Genomic DNA, 22,255 nt, shown 5'->3' with positions numbered 1-22,255 from the left:
AGTTAAACTTCCAGAATGCCATTTGTATATTCCATAGAATATTTTAGAAGTTTTGAGTTGTCTAATTTTCTTGAGAAGTACTGCCTATCACATGTGGAATACATCCTGTGTGTTAAACATCTTGCTAAGCACTTTATAAACATTGTTTAAAGACTTTCAATAATCCTAAATGGTTGTTGTAGTTACTATGCTATTTTAAAGAGGACGTAAAAGGCTCTAGCTGTAACAGCAATGTGCCAGGTTAGAACCTGAAACTTATGAGCTTACCTCTGATCGAGGTCCAGCTGGCACCAAGGCTTCTGCTCCTGCCTCCTCATTTCCCTGCCCCTCTGAGGTGTCACAGTCTGCCATGCTTTCCTTGAAAGGGTTTAGTTTGCCAGAAGTCCGCAGGTCTGGCCTTCCCTTCTCCAACCTGTTTTAAGTATCTGTGCTGAAATGTTTGTCTCTTTGGTCTGGCTCACAAACACCTACTATACAGTGGAGGAGTAGAAACAAGAAAACCACTAAACAAAACAGACCTCCCATTCAGAAGAATGAGAGACACATAGCAGTGACAGGTGCATAGACATGACAAAGACCCTGCTGGGCAGGAATTAAGAGCCCCCTGTGCTTGTTATGGAGAAATTTCTGTGCTTTGGCATGTTTCTGCTTTCAGGTAGAGGCCTCTCAGGGGTCCTGACTTTGTCTTGGTCTGCTAGGAAGTTCTTCTATGTCCCCCTGTGGCTGTATCTGAAATGGAGTTTGGCAAGTCTGTGCTCCTTGGGGGAGAATGAACATGGTCCCTCCAGGCCAACCTGTGGCTTCCACTGCAGTGTAATTCCTTAAAAAGTTCTTAGGCTTCTGGTCTGTTTGCCTCTATTCATTTCTACTTGCCAGTTGCCACATCCAAATTCTGTTCTGGACCAAGTTCTTAAGCATGCCTTATTTCCCAGCTTCTGTGCCTGGCCCACCTCCAGTTTCTGGATGCTGTCTATTCTTTTCCACCTTTGCTTACAAATTTACCAACAGTTTTTGCTTGAGCTCATCTCTGTCTTGTAATGCACAGCCAGTGAACGTGTACATTCAGCTTCTTTCCAACACCTTCTCCTAGAGCTACAGGCTTCTTAGGCAAAGAGGCCCCCAAATACAATGATATGAAGAAAGCAGAAGCTAATTTTTCTCCCTCGTTAACAGTCCTGAGGTGAGTAGTTGAGGTTCGAAGGGTTCCTTCTCATCCTGTTTCCTGGCGACCCACTAGGGCAGTGCTTCTCAAATTTTCTTTGTTTAACACTAGTTTTTTTTTATTCCCTATATGCCCAAATCAGTACTTTTTGTTTGTACTCCGCTGATCAGACACTTGTACGGCACAGCAATGTCAAATTGATGGAAACATTTCTAGGTGTTTATTTGCAATTTCTGTGCTTATCTCCACATTGATTGAAATCTGTCCATGGACTACATTGAGCCATGTTTCTCTAGGGCTTTGCCCTAGTCTGAATGTTTCACACTGGATCACAGGCCTGTGTTCCAACTTGCAGGAAGGTGTAACAGCAGAGAGGAGCATGCACTCAGTGTTTTAGGGCTAACCCAGAAGGAGCACACTTATATTCCTTTGGCAGGGACTTAGTCATGTGGCCACCCTAGCTGCAAGGAAGATGGAAAATGGAGTTTATTATTCTCTAAGAAAAAAAAGACACAGTTTAGCCATCTGTGCCATAGAACATAAATAAAGCTACACAAGGATACAAAAAGAAAATAATGCAAGAAATGGCAGGGCAATATACAATTATGCACAAATGAGTTAGAAGAATGGTTGTGAGTACACTGTCACATCACCCAGAACAAGATTTCTTAGAAATGGAGTAGGGGTTATACAGCCTGGGGGTCAGAGGCCAGTTGTTGGGTGAGGTTAACAAGGTGAAGGTCATGTGAAAAGAGGATGAGAACCATCCTGAGAGGGAAGCCCAGAAGCCAGATACCCAGGTTGGGAGCTGAGTTAGAATCCACACACCTAGCTGGAGTTCTGGGGTGGCAGCAGATCTGAAAGTTGGGAACATTCCAGTGGTCAGGAACCCAGCCTCAGGAAAGGGTGTTCCAATAGTCTACCCTGAGCTCAAGGGAAGCATTGGGGAGGAGAACAAAAGGTCCTGGCTGGTGTGAGTGGGACGAAACCTCTCCAATTGCAAACCTCTTGGCCAACTTTCAAATACTATCCTATAGACTCGTGAGGCCTGAGGCCACCATCATTTTAACCTGTTACATTAGAAACCTGATGTTTAAACTTGAAACTTTGCTCCTTATTGCGGCCTCATTGTTTCCAACAGCTGACCTGATGGAGGCTGAGAGTCCAACCCGCATAGTCGCTACCTTCCTGAAGACTTTCTTCATGCTTACTTTAAAGCTACCGGGAACTTAAGATGAGAAAGGGTGTGAGAGGTTGCAGGGCTTAAGATAGTTGCTTGGGAGTCATACACACAGGGGACATAATTTAAGCAATAGTAATTGTGGAAGAAGGTTTAAAGGGAAGAGAAAAGCAGGTGGAGAACCAAGTCTAGGAATATTATACTTCAAGGCTGATGGAAGAAGACCAGCTGACAGAAATATTGAGGACAGCAGGAAATGAACCAGGGAAAAGTAGAGTCACACAGGATTGGGAAGGGAGTTTTAAGAAGGGAATAATAATTTGCCAACTTCCATAGTGAAGTGAAACCAAAGAAAAAGAAGACTGGAAACAGAGGGTTTGAGAATGACTCAATAAAATTGAACACATTATTATTTTATGCTGATGACAAGAAAGATTCTGTGTTTGTGCTTCAAAAAGTAGGGAGACAGAAGGACACCAGCTCTGCTCCCAAAAGGGTTGTGAGATTAATTAAGACAAATATTTACTAAATTATGTTGAATGACATAGGAGAGCTAACCAAGTATGTCTCAGCCAAATTTCTTGAAAGAATAGCCTTTACTTTCTTTCTACTTTCATCTCACCTGAGTATTAGCCAGTATAGTGTGGTCAGGTTTCCATCTCTGCTTCCGACCAGGTTACTGAAACTAACCAACACATGAACCAAACATTTGTTGTGAATGTACTACATGCCCTCATAGTGGGCAGGGGTGTGAACATAAGTGAGAAACTCTTCTACCCTTAAGAAGCTCACGATTCAGTGGTAAAGGCTGACAGAGGCAGAGAATGCTTCTACAGTGCAGTATTGGCATTTGCCCCCCCAGTGGCAAAAAGAGAGTCTGAATCTAGTAAATAAATAGGCACTTTAAAAAATCAATGTATGCATGTATGAACATTCCTGTTTTATAGATTTGTATAGGTCCCAGAGTCAAGTATTGCCTCTGATCTCCCCCCAACATGTTTGTGTTCATATTGGAAGGAGCATGTGGAAGGTCAGAGGTGATGCTGGAAGAACATGAGGCTGTTGATGGCCTAGATGAGTTTATTCCCGAGCCCTCTCTCGGTGACTTGAGTCACCAAGCTTCTTTGTCTACTCAGGAACTATATCTGGCTCATGTCCCAGGATCTAAAGATTGTCTGCCATTACAGCCTCTCCACAAAGGTTGCAGGCTGCCTCACTTCTGGGAGAGCAGCCCTTATCTAGCCTGGTGCAGCCACTGCAGGAGGGCTCAGTGGTGCCCCCCAAATGCTGCCCTGCCGCTGGGCCTGCATGGCTTTTGCCTCTCATCAGGCTGCAGTGCCCCTCAGCTCAGGTGGTCATTACCCTGCCCTTTGTACTCCTCAGATACATCATAAGGAAATGCCTACTGCTTCCTTCTCTGCAGTGTCTCATTTCAAAGCTGGTTAATCCTTAGGCCTAAATTAACAATTAAATCCATGTCATTTATGTCCATGGTATACAAGACCAGGAACACAGATAGACTTGGAACTGATCCTAGATTACATTGAAAGACATCTATGAAATAGACTCTATTATGCAGGGAACTGCTGGAATGCAATGTAGTCATCTTTATATAACCCCTATAAGAATGCATAATCACTCATTATTGAATCACCTGTTATATGGAGACAAATTTGCTAGGGTACTGGTGTGTGTACAGGGACATTGAGGGTATTGAGAATTGTGATACTGGTCCATGCCCTTGGGAATATGATTTATTCCTCTGGTCTTCTTTGAGAGTTATTATATTTATAACTGGGAAATGATATTGTTAGGAAGGAAGGAACTCAGCTCAGTGTCACAGGGAAATCAGATATAGTGAGACAAGAAACCAATGTCAGGAAAGCAAAGTAAGTTTTACTGCATTTGCAGAGAGTAACAGAGTGGGCCTGCCTAGGGTGAGATAGGCCCGGATGCTCATTCTGAGGCTTTTATGTGGTTTTGGCGGGGCAGAGAAATCCTTGATTGACAGCTGTTAGCTCTCTAGGCTTGTTCTGTTTGGTGAAATGAGGACAGAGTCTGTGCTGTTCCTGTGCTTCTGATGTTTCTTATCTGTGGAGACTCTGGACATTTCCTGAGTCACTCTTGGAGTCTATGGCTTCATCTGATTAACCCTCTGAGTCATTTCTGGCTCTCTGGCTCTATGTGATCAACTTCCTGAGTCATTTTTAGGGTCCCCTCTCCTTTTCATCCCACTCATTTCTGTCTTTCTGCCTAACATTCTCCCCTCAAGCAGTTGGGACCCAAATCATTGGGATGAGGGGTGATGACTGCTCTATCTGCTTCCTGCTGGTGAGGGGTGGTGTGGTCATTTGGGTCCCTTTGCTTGCTGATTGTCGGGATGGTGGAGATTAGAACAGTAAGGGTACCCAACTAGGGGTCCCAGGAAGACAGCTGATTCATCAGTTGGTAAGGGTTTGAATCCTTGTGACAACAGGACTTTGACCTCAGTGGACTTTAGTCTGGAAGAAACAAATTTAGTTAAGAGATTTAGTAAGCATGGTCCAAACAGTAGGGCTAGGAGAAGTATCAGTAGGGGTCCTGCCAAGGGAAGCAACCAGGATGCCCAGCTCCAAATTTAGGACCAGTTGCCCCAGTATTCTGGTAGTTGTCAGATTCTGGAGGCATGGTCAGAAAGCTTTCAGACAGTGTCTCTAACTAGGCCAGATTGGTTAGCATAAAAACAACATTCTTCATCTAGAAAGAGGTATAGGCCTCCCTTTTCAGCAGTCAAGAGGTCTAATCCTCTTCTGTTTTGAAGAATGACTGCTGCTAAGGAGTCTATCTGATTTTGAACAGTTACAGTACTCTGGGAAATTTCTTCTAGGCTGTCAGAAAAATTTTTGGACAAGGCTTTGATAATAGGACAGTGAGATAGTTAGTCCAGCTATACCAGTGCTTAGTCCTGTGGTGATTCCCAAGCCTATAAAGAGAGGAATGAACTGTATAGCTTGTTTCGCTGTTATGTGAGAAGACAGAGGAATGGTTAGTGACTGGTTATTGGGGACTATATCAATGTCTGGGGCCTGGTGGACTAGGGTGCAGGTCTCAGTCCAATTAGCTGGGAGTGGTCCATTCAAAAGCAAATAGTGACTGTGACTCTTTTTCTAAGGGGATGCAGAAGAAAGCATCTTTGAGATCTAGAATTGTAAGCCATGCATAATGTGTCAGGTGGAATAGCTCCTAACAGAGTATATGGGTTAGGGACTGCTGGGTGGAGAGGCACAACTGCCTCATTGATAATTCTTAGATCCTGGACTAGACAATAAGTCTGGTCTTTCTTTTTGATGGCCAGGATTGGAGTATTGTAAGGTGAATTAGTTGGAACTAGCAGCCCATGTTTAAGGAATTTGGAAATTAGAGGCTGGAGGCCTTTACAAGCCTCAGGCTTAATAGGATATTGTTTTTGGCTGGGAAGCTTAGTTGGGTCTTTGAGCTGGATGACTACTGGGGTGGTATACTTAGCCCTTCCTGGTATTCCCTTATCCCAAACATCAGGATTAATAAATTGTTCCCAGTTCTGGAAACCTGACGAGGGGGTTTTGGGAACAACCAGAAGTTGGAGAGGAGTCTGACTAGCTGGGGAAAAGCTAAAAATCATCCTTGTGTGTAATTTTTCTAGGATGTCTTACCCCATGAGGGAAATAGGGCATTCTGTTACAACTAAAAATGGAAGTGAAAAATAATGGCAATGGAGGAGACATCCTAAGGGTGGAGTGAAGGGCCAAATAGTAGGAGTCCTTGTCACTCCAAGTACTATACAAGTTTGAGAAGATAGGGGTCCAGAATAGGAGGCCCCTGTGTGAACTAAAAAGAAAATTTTCCTGCCTGCCATGCCCATGGTTACCCTTGGCTCTAATCCAGTGATGTCAATGTCATGGATTGGGGCTGACCAGCCAGGACTTCTTCATTCCTGTGAGAGGAGCTCAAGGACCATGGGCAGCTCCGATGGGCCAGAGGCCCGGCAGCCCATGGGGCAAAGGGCAGCCCAGTGACCCTTTTCCTTACATTTATAGCAGGGAGACTGTCGAGGCTTATCTCTGTTAGGACAGCTCTTAACCCAATGCCTAGTCCTCAGACAGATGTTACACTTATTATCTTTCTTAGAATCTTTGTCAGGACCTGGGAGCCTTTGGACATGGGCTGAGCCACAAGGGTGGCTAGTAGCTGAGTGTGTCGGGTCCCCCTCCTCTTTCCCTTTTCCTGAGCCCCAGCCTCTTCTTCCTGATTATGGCCATAAAGCACAGTATTGGCCGTGGTCAGGAGCTCATCTACACTGCTATTAGGGTTTGTCTGGATCTGTTTTTGTAATTTTCTTCTGATGTCAGATGTTGACTGCAAGAGTAATTTATCTCTCAGAATTATTTTTCCCTCATATGTATCTAAATCTAGATTAGTATATTTACTGAGGGTGTCTCTCAGTCTTTCTAAGAAAGTTTTAGAATTTTTCTCTAGCCCCTGACTAATGGCAGCAACTTTTGAATAGTTAATAACTTTTCGCCTGGTGTTCTTTAGCCCTGTCTTTATGCAAAAGAGGAAGCGGTTTCTTCCCCACATATCATCTTTATCATTATAATCCCAATTAGGTTCTGTAGAGGGGACAGCTGTTTCCCCAATGGGAAATTTAGTGTCCAACAAGTGGAGGCTACTGGCAAATATATGGGCTGCTTTAATAACTCTCTCTTGTTTATGGTCCAAGAGTGTCTGTCCCAGGATTATCATGACATCTTTCCAGGTGAGGTCATAAGCTAGGCTGATGTGCTGGAATTGATCAATGTAGTTATCTGGATTGATAGTATATCTGTCAAGATCAGCTCTAAGTTGTTTTAATTCAATTAGTGAAAAAGGTCAGTGGACTATCACTGAGCCAAATTCTCCACCTGCCATTTCTACTAATGGGAGAACTTTAGCAGGTGCCTTTGGGAGAAGACTTGAGTACTCAGGACTCAGTTCTTGATGGTCCTGTGGGGTTAGCTGTGAAACTTTGCCCTTGGGTGGTCCTGGGTACTGGGGTGGAGGTAAAGCAGGAAGTGGAGCAGAGGGAAGGCTGGAGGACTATTTAACTTAAAAGTATGGCAGAGATCCTCTTCACTTTTAAGATAGAAGAAAGTCTGAACATATGGAATCTCTGCCCATTTACCCAGCTTTTTGCAGAAAAGGTCAAGCTGCATGAGGGTGTTAGGGTTAAGACTTCCGTTAAGTGGCCACCGATCCTGGTCCCCTAGTTGATATTGGGATCAGCTGTGTTGCAAAAGAATATTAGTCTTTCTTTTTAAGTGTCTCTGCACCTAGCTGGGACCAATGAGAAAGGATACAGCCTAATGGCATGGTAGCCAGAATGGACTCCAGGTTGCCCATTCAGGATGAAATGAATGGGTAAGAGAGCCTAGCATCCCACAGGTCTCAGTGTCCCAAGACCTGGAAATCTATTCCTGTTTTCAGACATCTCTGATAACAGGATGGAGGACTGAAAGACTACAGTCCTGAGGAATGGCTTACAGAGCCCAGAGTCCCGGGGTCTATCCCAGAGGTCTTGGCACAACTGGCTTCCCAGGACATTAACACATCCCACCTCAGATGTCTCCAGGTGGAATATGGAGGACTAGAGTCTCGTGGCTTCCTTGTGATGGATTAAATGGGGCTTACTGTGATCTGAGGTGATCACAAGAGCCGGGGACAGTGGGAACCAAAGCTGGAAGAAGGTCTTTGTGGGAGCCAGAAGGAGACTCAACCAAATGGAAACTGGAAAGAAGATAATGTCAGGCAGCAAAAAAACCTATTTGGGAGGTGGCCAGGGGTTGGACTTGGGTGTGATTTACTGTGTGCCTAGTTTTGCAGATGTGTGGGTAGCAGAGAACCTAATGCTTCTGTCCCAGATCTGTGACCACCTTATCCTGTCACAGGAGTCTTCTAGCAGTGGCCTGCCCTAGTGGCATTTTAGTGTGGCTGACCTGTGCCTGCTTTTGGCCAGAATGGCTGCCCAACAGAAAATGAAAGTAAGGGTGACTTACTACTGCTTTATCCAAGTCACAGCACCAAAATATGTTAGGAAGGAAGAAACTCAGCTCATGTCCCAGGGAAGTCAGATATAGTGAGACAAGAAACCAATGTCAAGAAAGCAAAGTAAGTTTTACTGCACTCTTCAGAGAGTAACAGAGTGGGCCTAAGGTGAGACAGGCCAGATGCTCATTCTGAGGCTTCTTTTATGTGGTTTTGGAGGGGCAGAGAAATCCTTGATTGACAGCTGTCAGCTCTCTAGGTTTGTTCTGTTTGGTGAAATGAGGACAGGGGCTATGCTGTGCCTGTGCTTCTGTTTCTTATCTGTGGAGACCCTGGACATTTCCTGAGTCACTTTTGGAGTCTATGGCTTCATCTGATCAACTCTCTGAGTCATTTTTGGCAGTCCACCTCTCCTTTTCATCCCACTCATTTCTTTATTTCTTCTTAACATTATGTGAGAGCTTACTAAAAGATTTAATAAAATCTATAACATATTAAAACCTTGCAAATAGCACTTTGTATCATCTGTTTCCTATGGCACTCTAATACAGGTGTCATTTAAATTACATTGTGACACAACAAACTAGTAACTGGGTCAGGGAGGGGGTGGTAACTTTTAAACTGAAGGAGGGCAGAGTTCATGTAAACCAACAAGAGATGGTGCGGTACACAGAACCAGAAATAGCAAGGAACAGGTAAGAGCTTTCAACCTGAAAGCCAAAGGGAGACCGCCTGTACCGAAAGGCTGCCTGACAGACATGAAGCCAGCCAACCCACAGCAGCTTGGCAGGGAGGCAACAGGAGAAATGAACATCTCAGCCTCACCCTCATTGCTCCCCCTAACCTCTTGCTTTATCTCTCACTGGCAGGAGCTGGAGGGCAAGGGAGCCTATTGATGCAGTCATGAAGGGTAAAGAGCCCTTAGAGAAGGTGGGAGAGGGAAGCTGGCGGGGCCAGGTGATGAGAGCAGGCACAGCATTCAAAAGCCATCTAGATGCCTTTCTATGACACTTGGCTACCTTTATACAGACTTGCCCTTTTGCTACCAGACAGGCGTGGGTGGGCAAGGGAGGCAGAATGGGGAGGGCTATGAACCTTCCACTTTAGTGATGAACTCTGCTTCTTGATCAAAGAGTAGAATGCCTGCAGGAGACGCTGTGACCTGCTTGTTTAGCGACAGCAGTGCTCTTCTTTAGAATCTCTGAAGCCTCAGTTAAAACTACTGTCTCCTACTGCAACTGCATGCTCTGACAGTATGAATTTCCTTCCTACATAGTTTCAGGATTTAGTCAGGCACTAACCTGGGCTGATGTGGTCTCCAGAAGCATGGAGGGATCACTTCAGATCACTATTGACCTGTCACGGGTAATAGTGGGGGATTATTTGGAATAACATAGAGCAAGAGACTCTTGAATATCTGTCTCAGGCCTGTGGGCAGGAGATGAGGTCAAGAAATGAGGCAGGCAAAGGAATGCAGTACCATGTACAGTTTGCACCAAAATTCCGACTGTTGCAAAGTTTACAATATAAGGAAATCTAATTTTCTTCTCATGAGAAATCATTTGCTCTAAGGAGCAATTTTGAAATTTCTCAAAATATATTTTCCCAGAGTGACAAAGTTCTTTGTACAAGAAGAATATCTCTTTCAGCTCTGAATGGCCACACTTTAAATATTGGCATTCTGTCCTCCTTCAAACAGTGAAGTGACTGACATGTGATTACACAATTGTCTAAGGATTACTTGCTATATCATAGAACATATGGAGTTATGTATAACTACTACTAATCTTGGGCATTTTGATTAGCATCTTTACTTTAAAGAGGGTCAAAGAACAAAACATATCTGTCATCTTTCTAGCCTAATGAATTAGATGAGATTAAAAATGAATAATAAATAAAGCAAACACAATTAAAGGTTTATATTATATTTGGATAAGCTAAGTCAGGGAATTTGCTGATCGTATAAAATCTGTCTCCTTATTTGGTTTAGTTCTATATGTTTTCAGATTTGCTTTCCTGTTTAATCAAGAGGTTCATGGCAGTCTTCAGTCATCAGTGACATCTGGGGAATAATATATTTGATTATACTTGTTTCTTAAACAAGTCCTAGGGTGGAAGCTGTATGTATATACCAAGGCCTCCACCCACTGGATGGAGAGAGAGAAAGCAGGAGTTGAACCAGCTGATACACCACAGGTGGTCCTCCCTATTTAAGGGCTCATAAAGGTGTACCAGTGCAATAACCTGCTCTACTCAGCTCAGGTTGTACCTTTCCCCCCGCATGTCACCACCTCTGAGCGAAAGATGAGTTGAGGCCTGGAAGTCACAAATTTTCCAAGCACACCGGTATTACCTGCCCCCTGCCCCCCTCCTCCCATGTGGCTCCTATCTTGGGAATTCTAATACCAGTAGAGGCACTCAGTGTAATATGGAGACCTTGCTGGTATATGGAGAACAAAGGATCTAGATCAGAATAATTTTATGTGCCTGAATTTACCATTTGTTTTTAAAAAACACAGCAATGAAACTTTAGCAAAGCTGAATTATGATTGAACTAGTCATTTCTTTTCTTAAGAGAAATGATTTAGTATATTATGATTGGGTAGCAAATTGGTAACAGCCCTACACTTAACAGGCACTCCTAAAGTAAACATACTGCCTCTACCCAAGAACACTGGAGACTTCCAGTACTCTATTACAGACAATTTCCATTTATATTGAACCTCAAACAAATTGCTACTCCTCTATGTATTTTACCATAGTTAAGAGTAAAGTAACTGCTTAGGAAATATGTGGGCTTTATTTATTTTGAAATTATTGTAGTGCAGTAAAGTTTATAACATCCTTTCCTCTTTGTTATTTAAATCTATTTCTAATATTTATTTACCTATAGAAGAGTTCTATATTTGCAGAAAAATGGAGCAGATGGTGTGGAGAGTTCCCATGTTATATGCCGATTTCTGTGCAGTTTCCTCTATTATCAACATCTTAATTGGTCATAATTAATGAACCAAGATGGATTCATTATTAACTAAAGTCTATACTTTACTCAGATTTCCTTACTTTTTACCTAATGTTCCTTCTCTTAGTTCCAGGATCCAGGATAACATGTTATATTTAGATGTTACAGCTCCTTAGGTTCCTCTTAGCTGTGACAGTTTCTCAGATTTTCCTTGTTTTTGATGACCTTGGTGGTTTTTGAGAAGTCCTGCTCAGGAATAGACTGACCCTCAACTGGGATTTGTTTTAGGGTTTTCTCATGATTAGACTGGGATTATGGGCTTTGGGGAGGATGATCACAAATTAAAGTGCCAGCCTTTAACCAACAAGACTTACCCTGTTGGTGTTCACCTTGACCACCTGGCTAAAGTCAGGTATGTTCCCCTTTTGCAGGATGGATTATCTATATGATTTATTTGGTATTCTTCTGTATGAGAGATTTGTGTCTTTTTTTCTCATTATTTTACTCAGTCATTTACTTACATCTATATGGACTAATGGATGTTTATTTTATACATTAGGTTACAGTCCAATATGTCTTTATTTATTTTGTTACTCAAATTGTTATAGCTTTGGGTCCCCCTTTCTTTTGAAGTTACATTCAAATAGGAATCATAGTTTCCAGTGTCCATACAGACAGGCAGAGCTCTCTGCCCTGGGACTGCCCTTCAGGCCCCCTGCCTTGTCTGTGCTGATGAAGCCGCTGTTCAAGGGTGGCGACCCTGCTCCTCTCACCTCTCAGCCAGCAGGGCTCGAAGCCGAGTCCATAGAGGGAAATGAAAGAGTTGTGAGGCCCAAATTAGAGAGTATACAGAAAAAGAAAGTAATAATACTCAGTTTGGGTAAACGGTTAGGGTGCATGCAGGCATGTGTGCACAAGAATACTTCATTTAATACTACATTTATCAATGAGTGCCTACTATGTGTTGGGGATGCACTGTAACAACACAAAGTCCCTGACATCCTAAGCACATGGGCAGGCAGACCCTACACCCCAATGCTGGTGTCAGGTAGTGAGAAATGCTATAAAGAAATGCAAGCTGGCTAAGAGGTGACAGCCTGGCAGAGTGGAGTGAGGTGCTCTTGCAGAGAGGGGCAGAAAAGGGGTCTCCAGTGGAGGGACATCTGAGCAGGATGAGCAGGCCTCTGGGCAGGGGGAACAGCAAGTTGAAAGGCCTTGAACCAATGGCTAAAATGAACCTCAGGGATCAAATGTGGGTTTAATCTCCTGCACTATCTCAATTTTACCAATACCTTGAATTATTAAGAATAATTCAGGGAGCAAACGTGAGGGCTCCTGCAGGAGGGGGTCCTTCTCTTTTCTGGCCATTAGCACACCAACTAACCTAACTTCCATCTCCCTCTGCCCCGGGGTTTCAGAGAGGAGAGGTCCTACATTTGTGGACCACCAGAGAAGAAAGCTTGCAGAGCACCCATTACCCTTTGGGCTGCCCCCTGTCTCATCCTGGGAAGAGAAGGAGAGTGTTACCAAGAGCCAGCAGCAACTTGTCTTTTAAGATGTAGCTAGAAATAACAGCTGCTGGAGTGGTTTTCAGATGTCTTAATCCTCATAATTGTTTCCACATTATGGGCCAGCTGAACATTTTTTCAGAGAATCAAGTTTGGGAGAGCCTAAATGAAAGCTTTGCTCATGAAGTTTTCATTTGGATTCCACATATAGACCTTCTAAGCCATCATTTTATGAAGTCTTAAATTACTGAAGTTTGAAATTGTGGTAATAGCTCCAAAGTTTAACATCTTTTGTTTCTCGGTCAGAACTATTCAAACCCTTTACATTTTCAGTTAAAAAAAAAAAAAAGCAGCAGGAAAGAAAAGGAAAGGAAAAAAAATAAGTTATTCTTTTTTGGCAGAATTAAAGTTTAGAAACATTGAAATTGACTTTTTTGTATGGCCTACATACCATAAAATTTGAAAGCATATTTTCAGAAAAGTGCCTTTTCTACACTTTTCAGGGCCATAAAACAAAACAAAACCCCCCAAAGGCTATTTAGAATGCCCAAATTATTTTATAGTGAAGACAGTCTTTGAATGTGATTTGGCCAGATCCCTCGCTTTCGGTAATTCTATAATTATTCCCAGAATGACTGTAGTTCTTGGTCTGTCTGCTGTTGCGGCTGTCTGAGGAGAGAAGGTGCAGTACTGTAGATAAGTATGTGGGTCTTGGAGCACAGCTGCTTGGGTAGAATCCAGGTTTTTCCACCTACTAGTGGTATGACTTTAGGGAAGGGTGGCTTAGCTTCCTCATCTGCAAAATGGTATGATCATACTATCTTGTCATTGTTGGAAGGATTAAATGAGATGACCCATGTAAACTGCTTAGTCTAGCACCAGACACAAAGTAGTCACTCAAATATTATCAATTACAAGTAGCAATAATGAAGTAGAGATATTAAGTAATTAGCCCCAAAACACATAGTCAGTGAAGGAGTTCTCTAATTGGCACTAGTAGGTGATGTGTAAGTCAGCAGGTCTATAACTGAACCTTTTCATTGTAGTCAGGGAAGAGGTGTAAGACAGAGATTCATTCATTCATTCACAGATGCTGGTGCTACAGATGTGAGCACAAAAGGTAAGGTATCTGCTCTGTTGGAGCAGACTGTCTCACCATAGGGGATAGATCGTAAATGTATAAACACGAGAGAAAGTACGTAACAAATGATAGGCACTCTGGTGAAGATAAAACAGGGCTCTCTGGTGTTGAGAGCGGTAGGGTTAGTTTGGATGGGTCAGAGATGTCTCTGTGGAGGAAATGAGTTAGGCTAGGATCACAGAATCATATTTTAAGGTCAAGAGATGGTAAATTGATTATTTGTTATAATCTCACTAACGTTTTTGCTAATTTCCAACTAAGAACATACAGTGATCTGTAGTTAGCATGTAACCGTGTACTGTTGACAAGCTTGACAGCATATGGCAGAGGAGGAAAAATATGAAAAGTTCCAGTTCACAAAACTTTCTGTTATTCATCTTTGGAGATCTGGGGTGATTGTGTTAGGAATTGTTTTGTAGGAGAATTGGGGAAAGTCCTGATTTTCTTAGTTGTCAGCATATACAGTTTTTATGATTACATGAAGTTTTAAGTAGAAAACCATTTTATTTTCATTACCACTGAGAAACTGTAAACTGTGCTGTGCTCATATGAGTAGTAGTAATGAACATAAGTGCATCCTTAAGGCTTTTCTTTAACACAGATTTTGATTTTACAGAGCTTCAGTTATCAAAGGAAGGTAGCGTATGTTAAACAGAATGTGTGTTCCTATGTCAGAAGTGGTAACTAGCATTTAAAAGTCTATTTACTTATGTATTACAAAAACGTGAAACATAGAAAACACTGGAAAGAATTTCTTTTAAATGACCTACAGTTCCACAATTCTTAATTAACTATTTACACTTTGAGATTTTTTCCTTCTCTCCCTATATATCTTTTAAAAATAGTCAAGAAACACAATTTGTGCCTCAATATATGTGTATATATATATATGTATACATACTATATAATTATTTGTAATTAAGGTAATGGCATATGCTTTTTCTCATATTATTACATATATAACTTCATGATAAACATGATTTTTCAATGGCTGCATAATATTCCATATTATGGAATCTTTTCCACCAATTCCCTATATGAACTTATTTTTTTGGTTCTCATTGTGTTTCTCCCAAAAGTAGAATTTGAGAATGAGAGGTAGGGAACTGCTTGGTGGGAGTTTTGGTTAATCATGGTTTTTCTGTGTCTTCTCAACTTTGTAAGGCTAAACTATTTCTTAGTCTCTGGGCAGTTTTTGTATGTCTCAGAATATGTCAAAGATTTTTTAAGTAAAAATCATGAAGTTTTAGGTTATCATGTATGTGGATAAAATGAGAGTTCCAGGATTCTCACTTGGCCCTGGTTGACTGGCTCACTGCACACCTGTAGGCAATACATGGCTGTTGATTCTATATAAAGAGCTCCACCCACTGCTCTGCATGACTTGGTGGCAGGGCTGCAAGGCTGCAGGAGAGCAGAGCAGAGGCTGGAGTGGTGGTAGCGCCGAGGACAGAGGCCCAAAGGATGGCTGTGCGAACAGAGGGGCTCAGAGGCAAGGGGAGAGACCAGCTTGCTGCATGCAGACTTGCTCTGAGTGAACAGGATTCTAGTGACTGACCTTCCACCTGGAAATAAAGTTGGGTATATCACTTTCACCCCAAGAACATTTTGCTGTCAATTTCTTTGGACACATTGAATCCATAGCGATCTTGCCCGGGGCTGAAACCCATTGGCAAGACAATGTAATTACAAATTCAACCAAATTTATAAACCAAAACTAAAATGCTTATACCCCTTCGAAAGGAAATTAGGAAAATTTTTTTTTTAATTTTTTGGTTGTAGTCCAACATCTTTCTGACATATTAATCTTGGCATTCTTTGCTGATGAGTTCATCAGGGATAATATAATTTTTACAAAATGTGTTTCTCTTAGCTTCCTAGAGCATATAGCAAAATAAAGAACATAAATTATTTTTCATTAGTGAAAGGATGCATAATAATTGCACCATTAAAATTTCTCCAGTGGTTCTTAGATTGCTTGACTTGAATTTCTGTATACTTTAAAAAAAAAGCTGAATTTTCTCCTTGGATATTTATATTGAATTTCACTAGATTAGTGTCTTCCATTCAAGTCTCATATGCTGCTGGTAGGATTAGAAATATGATCTGTTTCAAGGACAGTTTAACAATATCAAGAACCTTCAAATAAATTTATATATTTTAGTTCCTCAGTTTGAAATCTGTGGATTAATCCTAAGGAAATAATTTGGCCAAGTATCTACAAGTTAATGCACAAGAATGTAGCATTGTTTATAAAAGCAAAATATTGGCAACAACCTAAATGTCCAACATTTAGGGATTAGTTAAATAAAGTGTGGTATATTCATATACTGGAATATTATAAGGCTATAAAAATTTTCATATATATCTATTTTTAATTTGGGAAAATTATCATGGTACAGTATAGATATATTGGCTTATTGTATAGAGTTATCTGATATTGGCAGTTAAATGTTGGTTCCTGTCTGCCCAGAGTTTGACATTATTAAAATTGTGTCTCCCTTCTTTGTAATTGAAAGGCATTAGAACCATTTCTCTTGACACTACTCCCAGTTAAAGCATATAAAATGATATTTTACTTTCCATTTCCTATGATTAGAAAGCATGTATCTAATTCACTTAAAGTATCATTATGCCATGAAAACATAAATTAAAAAGAAGACCATCTCAGATAGATTTCTATTTTGTACTACTTCAAATTGGTATCTATTCTGCTTATCCTGATTCCAGATGTGGTATTGGATTGCAGAATTTATAAAAACCTTAAAAGCTGCGGATTTCAATTAAGCTTTTGTTGTTACAGCCACTGCATTCTCGCCAGTGAACTACTGTTCAGCACCTAGATCTACTGGATCTCCTGTTCTCCACTGAATAAATTGCAGTCTCATTCCTTGTGGAGGACTCCATGGTTATTCCCCTCCACAAGGTAGATTTCCTGGCCTTCAGCGCTAGTCTTCTTTGGTTAGACCCTTCATGGCTGTGTCCAGACCACGTGTCTTCCCACCAAGCAGGGATGGATGGACATCCTTAGACTCTCTTGCCAGTCTCTCCTTGGCCAGAATCCCCATTTTGGAGGTCCAGGAGATCTCATGCTGAGATTAGTGTCTTCCTGTCTGCCTGGTACCCCAGTTTGCAGTCTCTTTTAAGACAAGTGTCCCAAGGACTTGCCCCCACTTAGCAGGTATATTTGCATGTTCTTGGCTGTCTGACCGAATTCCAGCTCCTAGTCTTGTCCGTGGAAGCCTGCTCTTCCACCTCTGCTGTGCTGAGGTGAGTCTAGGGAAGAAGACTGACTTGAAGTGATTGAGTTGGGAAATCCAGTAACCAAATTCACATTGGTACAGTTTTAGACCAGGAGAAAAAGGAAGAATGAGCAATAAGTTAAGGAAGGAGTATTGAGCCCAGAGGCCCCAGCTCGGCACCACATGCTTAACAAGCACATGTGGTCGTTGTAGCTTAAAACCAAAAGGTGGCTGGAAAAGGATCAGCGGCGGAATCAGCAGTGGTGAAAAACTGATCTCTTAGGGAAGCCATATGGTCTTGTGAAGAGTAACTCAACACCCATTATCCTGACAAGAATGTGCCTGGCATTACCTAGCTGGCCTGGCTTAATGAAAAGAGGCCATAAATAAGAAATGAGCTGGAACCCACAGGCGAAAGTGTGAGTATGCTGTGCTGTAAATGCAGTGCAAAATGGGTGTTGCAGGACTCAGAATATTTGACCTTTTGCTGCTTCCATGATTATTCGTTCATTCACTCATTCATTCATTCATTCAGCCAGCCAGCCAGCCATTGAGCAAATACCTGTCCTGAAACAGCCAGGACATATGGGTCCTTTGACTATAATGATGATGAACAAATAGACATAGGCCCTGCCTCACCGAGTGAACACTTAGACTGGGAAACAGTTACTGTGAGATAGATGCTGTGATAGGAGGTCACATTTATGTGGAGGAAGGGACATTTATGCTGAGATCTGAAGAATTAACAGATGTTGGCCAGAACGAGGGACTTAGCAGTGGCAATTAGTGGCTTAGTGATTGATTTTGCAAAGAATGATATATATTTCTTCTTTAAATTTCTTTCTAGGATGTTCAGTTCTTCTCCACAATGAATGAGTGTCACTATGATAAGCGGATGGACTTTTTTTATAATAGGAGCAACACTGACACTGCCGATGAGTGGACAGGAACGAAGCTTGTAATTGTTTTCTGTGTTGGAACGTTTTTCTGCCTGTTTATTTTCTTTTCCAATTCTCTGGTCATTGCAGCAGTGATCAAAAACAGAAAGTTTCATTTCCCCTTCTACTACCTGTTGGCTAACCTAGCTGCTGCAGATTTCTTTGCTGGAATTGCCTACGTGTACCTGATGTTTAACACTGGCCCAGTTTCAAAAACTTTGACTGTCAATCGCTGGTTTCTCCGCCAGGGGCTTCTGGACACCAGCTTGACTGCCTCCCTGACCAATCTGCTGGTTATTGCTGTGGAGAGGCACATATCAATCATGAAGATGCGGGTCCACAGCAACCTGACCATAAAGAGGGTGACGCTGCTCATTTTATTTGTCTGGGCCATTGCCATCTTTATGGGGGCGGTCCCCACCCTGGGCTGGAACTGCCTCTGTGACATCTCTGCCTGCTCGTCCCTGGCCCCCATTTACAGCAGGAGTTACCTCGTTTTCTGGACTGTGTCCAACCTCGTGGCCTTCCTCATCATGGTTGTGGTGTACCTGCGGATCTACATGTACGTCAAGAGGAAAACCAACATCTTGTCTCCACATACAAGTGGGTCCATCAGCCGCCGGAAGACACCCATGAAGCTCATGAAGACAGTGATGACTGTCTTAGGTAAGCAGAGCCCACTGAGCCATTATTTCTGTTCAGCGAATATTTACTGAACACCTACTATATACAAGGCACTTATCAGGTAGTATGAATGCAGCAGTGAACAAGAACAGATGTAATTTCCCACCTTCTTGGAGCTTATACGCCTATGGGAGAAAACAAAGTAAGTATTCCAGGAGTAAAAAAAATAATTTTATAAGTTTTACTATAATATTTATAAAATAAAATGTTGATGAGTCTTTCTGGGAAAATGGATAAGAGAGATAAGGAGTGGTGATATGATAAGCAGGTATCGTTTGCAGTTTTAAAAAATGTGCGGGACAGCTTCACCTATAGGGTAACTTTTGAGCAGAGGTGAAGGTGGTGAGGGAGCAAATCATGTGGGTGTCTGGGAAAGGTCATTCCAGGCAAAGATGCAGTAAACACAGGAGCCCCGAAGAGCAATGAGGCCAGTGTGGCTAGAGTGAGGTGAGCAAGGGGAGAGTTAGAGGTGATGAGGTCAGAGCACTGATGGGGTGGCCTAACCCAGGTTCTGGAGGGTGGCATAGTTACCATGAGGACTTCGGCTTCTCTGAGTGACATGAGAGGTCATGGAAAGATTTTGAACAGGGGAGCTACATGACCTGGCTTACATTTTAATGGCATGTCTCTGGCTGCTGTTTTGAGAAAATGTTATGGTGGGGAAAGGGCTAGAGCAAGGAAATTGCTTGAGAGGATATTTCAGTCCTCAGAGAGAGGGCTGAGGAGGCGAGGGCCCTCTTGGAGGTCATAAGGTGCAGTCGGATTTTTTAAAGATAGCAGTGATAGGGTTTGCTGACTGGTAAGGGGTGAGGGAAGGTGAGAGGAGCAGGGAGGGCGGGGTGTGTCATTCACAAAGGGGGAAAGATTGAAGAGGAGGGGTTTCGTGGAAAGGTTGGGAGTTGGTTTTTGACAAACTAAGTTTAGGATACTATTAGACATCCGAGTGAGCTGTTGAATCATGGGTTCAAGATTTAGATCTGGGCTAGAGATCTGTATTTGAGAGTCAGTGGGGAAGAAAAGGTATTTTATGCTACAAGACTGGATGGAGTCCCCGTGGAGGTAAACGTGGGGGGGGGGGGTGTGTGGAGAGCATCATTCCCGAGGAATGTGCCTGAGAAACATCAGTGTGAGGAGGGTGGGGAGGCAAGGAGCCACCAGTCAAAGCCCTGGGAGGAATAACCTGAAAGCGCAGGGGAATATGGTGCCTAGAAGCCATGAGAAGGAAGCCAGCAAGGAAAGGGACCATCAGCAGTGGTACTGCCCCTGAGAGGTGCGGTGAGATGAGGTCTTACTGGGTTTAGCAAAGTGGTAGTGTTTTGGTGACCTTTAGAAGATGAAATTTTGTGTAGCCAGGAATCTGATCAAAGTCAAAAGAAAGGGAAGAGAGACTTTAGGACAGTGAGCTTGAACAGCCTGAGGAGTTTTGCTTTGTACCATGAGCCCTGGATCAAGAAGACACATTTCGTGTGAACAATTTTCCTTTTGTTTTATCTTCTCAATGGCAGGTGGCCTGTTGTCCCCTGATTCCAGCCCTGAGTTACAGGTAGAATTTGTAGCGTGTGGGTTAACAAGAATGTTCGTGGTTTTGCAGACCTTGTGTTCTACATCAGAAGGGCCATCTCTTACCATGCATGTAGCTCCAGCAGTGGGGACCATTACTGAAAGTTGTCCAGGAGTATTCGTGTCAAGTCCCACTGTAAAAGGTTATAAAATGAGCTCTTGGGAAACAATTCATATCAGAGGATGCAGGGTGTATGTGGTGTGGCCTGGGAACTATTAAGTGTCTCTAAGTCCTGAAACTGCTTGTAAAATTTGGAGGTGAGCAGACACATACCATGATAAAATATTTTCAAACTGAGGATTATCTTAATTAAATATTTATTTAGTATTTAATAGGCATCAAGCATTGTCCTCAGTGTTTTACAGATATTAACATTTAATTTTATTTAGTCCTCAGGGCAACCTTGTGAAATAGGTGCTCCTGTTATCCCCAGGTCCCAGATGAAGACACTGAGCAGAGAGCATAGGCACTAGGCCCAAGTCCACGCAGCTGGTAACGGCGTAAGGCAGTTGGCCTGGGAGGCCTCATGGTTGACACCACATGGTGCAGCTAGTTTTGGTCTGTTTGTACTTTTTACTGGCCTCCTCTTTTTTCTATCTTCTGCTTTGACCATCTCATTCTTCTTTTGGTACCTTGACAAGAACATAGACAAGAATAAGAAAAGGAGGGGCCAGATTAATCAGTTTTTCTGCTCTTGGGATAGAGAGGATATTAATGTTTGAGGGAAGGAGTAGAGTTTGGTATTTATTGATAGTGTCAATGAACTCTGCTCCTTTCCCTGTATAACTTGCAAGCATAATCATTTGCTTGGTTATGTGTCTTAAGAAATTACCTGCTTGATTAAAAAGAAAACTTTCTTTTTTCAGCATTTGGTCTATCATATGCAGAAGAGATAGAAGAGGCATCTGTGATTTTAGGCAGGGAGAACAGGACTCTGTGAGAGAGCCATGGTTACTAGCTTTGGTTTTAGCAGGTGTGGTATTGAATAAGGGAAAAAAACTAGAATAAACAGCACAATTGTCAAGCAAGATGAGAGAAGCTGTGGCATTGAGATGGAGCGACATGAGGGATTTGATTAATGGCAGGGAGACAGTTTGGTGTTAGGGACCTGGGGAAGTTCTTCAGTGGCGAGCCAGAGCAATCTGGGGGAAGACGAAAAGTTGCAGACAAGGGAAATGAAACTGAAGAGCTAAATGGTATGAGGGATTTTAGACTTCTAACTTCAGATTTCTTTGGATAACAGAAGATTTGTGTTTTAGTCCAACAATGTTATTTCCTACAAGGCTGAAGCACATCAGATCACCTTTTCTTGGTTAAATGTCCTTATCTGAAGTAGAATAGATAATCTTCAAGTTCTTTCCAACTTATAAAATTCAGTGACCTTATTATAACAAGTAACCAAAGCCACCCAGAGGTCCATGAATTGGCTGTATTCCAAAGCTCCATGAGAGCATTTACCATAGTGTCTCCTTAGGGTGGAAGCCCCTCAGTTGCCCTGATACATGTAAGAAGTCAGTTGCCTAAGACAAGTGTCTCCCAGTACATGGTATCTTAGAAAGATCAACAGCGCTGGCACCTACCATTATTGTTTTCACTGGTTCTGAGTATGTGAAGTTAATAGCTTAATACTTATTTCTATAATGATAATATGATTTAAATATCTTCATGATAAAATGCTAACCTTTGAATTTACTCCTTGATATATATGTTGTAGAAAAGGTCAATTTAAGATTAAGCTTTCTTATAAACATACCTTTTAATATTAGAAAATCAATAAATATATATTAACTGTTAAAAAGCATCAAAGAGTTAATGAGTTGCATGAATTCAGTGAGCTT

The 22,255-nt window shown here is 42.2% G+C and overlaps 1 protein-coding gene across 2 annotated transcripts in view; it reads left to right on the top strand.

The window, feature by feature from the left end:
- LPAR3 (lysophosphatidic acid receptor 3) overlaps positions 1 to 22,255 on the top strand; it is a 74,879-nt gene that overhangs the window by 8,767 nt on the left and 43,857 nt on the right. The window contains exons 2-3 of one of the 2 annotated variants that reach the window (XM_073234214.1): positions 16,796 to 16,918; positions 18,082 to 18,838. In XM_073234214.1, coding sequence (XP_073090315.1) covers positions 16,898 to 16,918; positions 18,082 to 18,838 — 778 coding nt within the window. In that variant the 5' untranslated portion in view covers positions 16,796 to 16,897. The remainder of the gene's footprint in view (positions 1 to 16,795; positions 16,919 to 18,081; positions 18,839 to 22,255) is intronic. The other variant, XM_037012444.2, reaches the window with a different exon arrangement.

This window comes from Manis javanica, chromosome 4, assembly GCF_040802235.1.
Source record: "Manis javanica isolate MJ-LG chromosome 4, MJ_LKY, whole genome shotgun sequence".
In the NCBI taxonomy this organism is placed as follows: Eukaryota; Metazoa; Chordata; class Mammalia; order Pholidota; family Manidae; genus Manis; species Manis javanica.
Note: the sequence above shows the minus strand (reverse complement) of the source record. Positions and strands in the feature narration are given on the sequence as shown.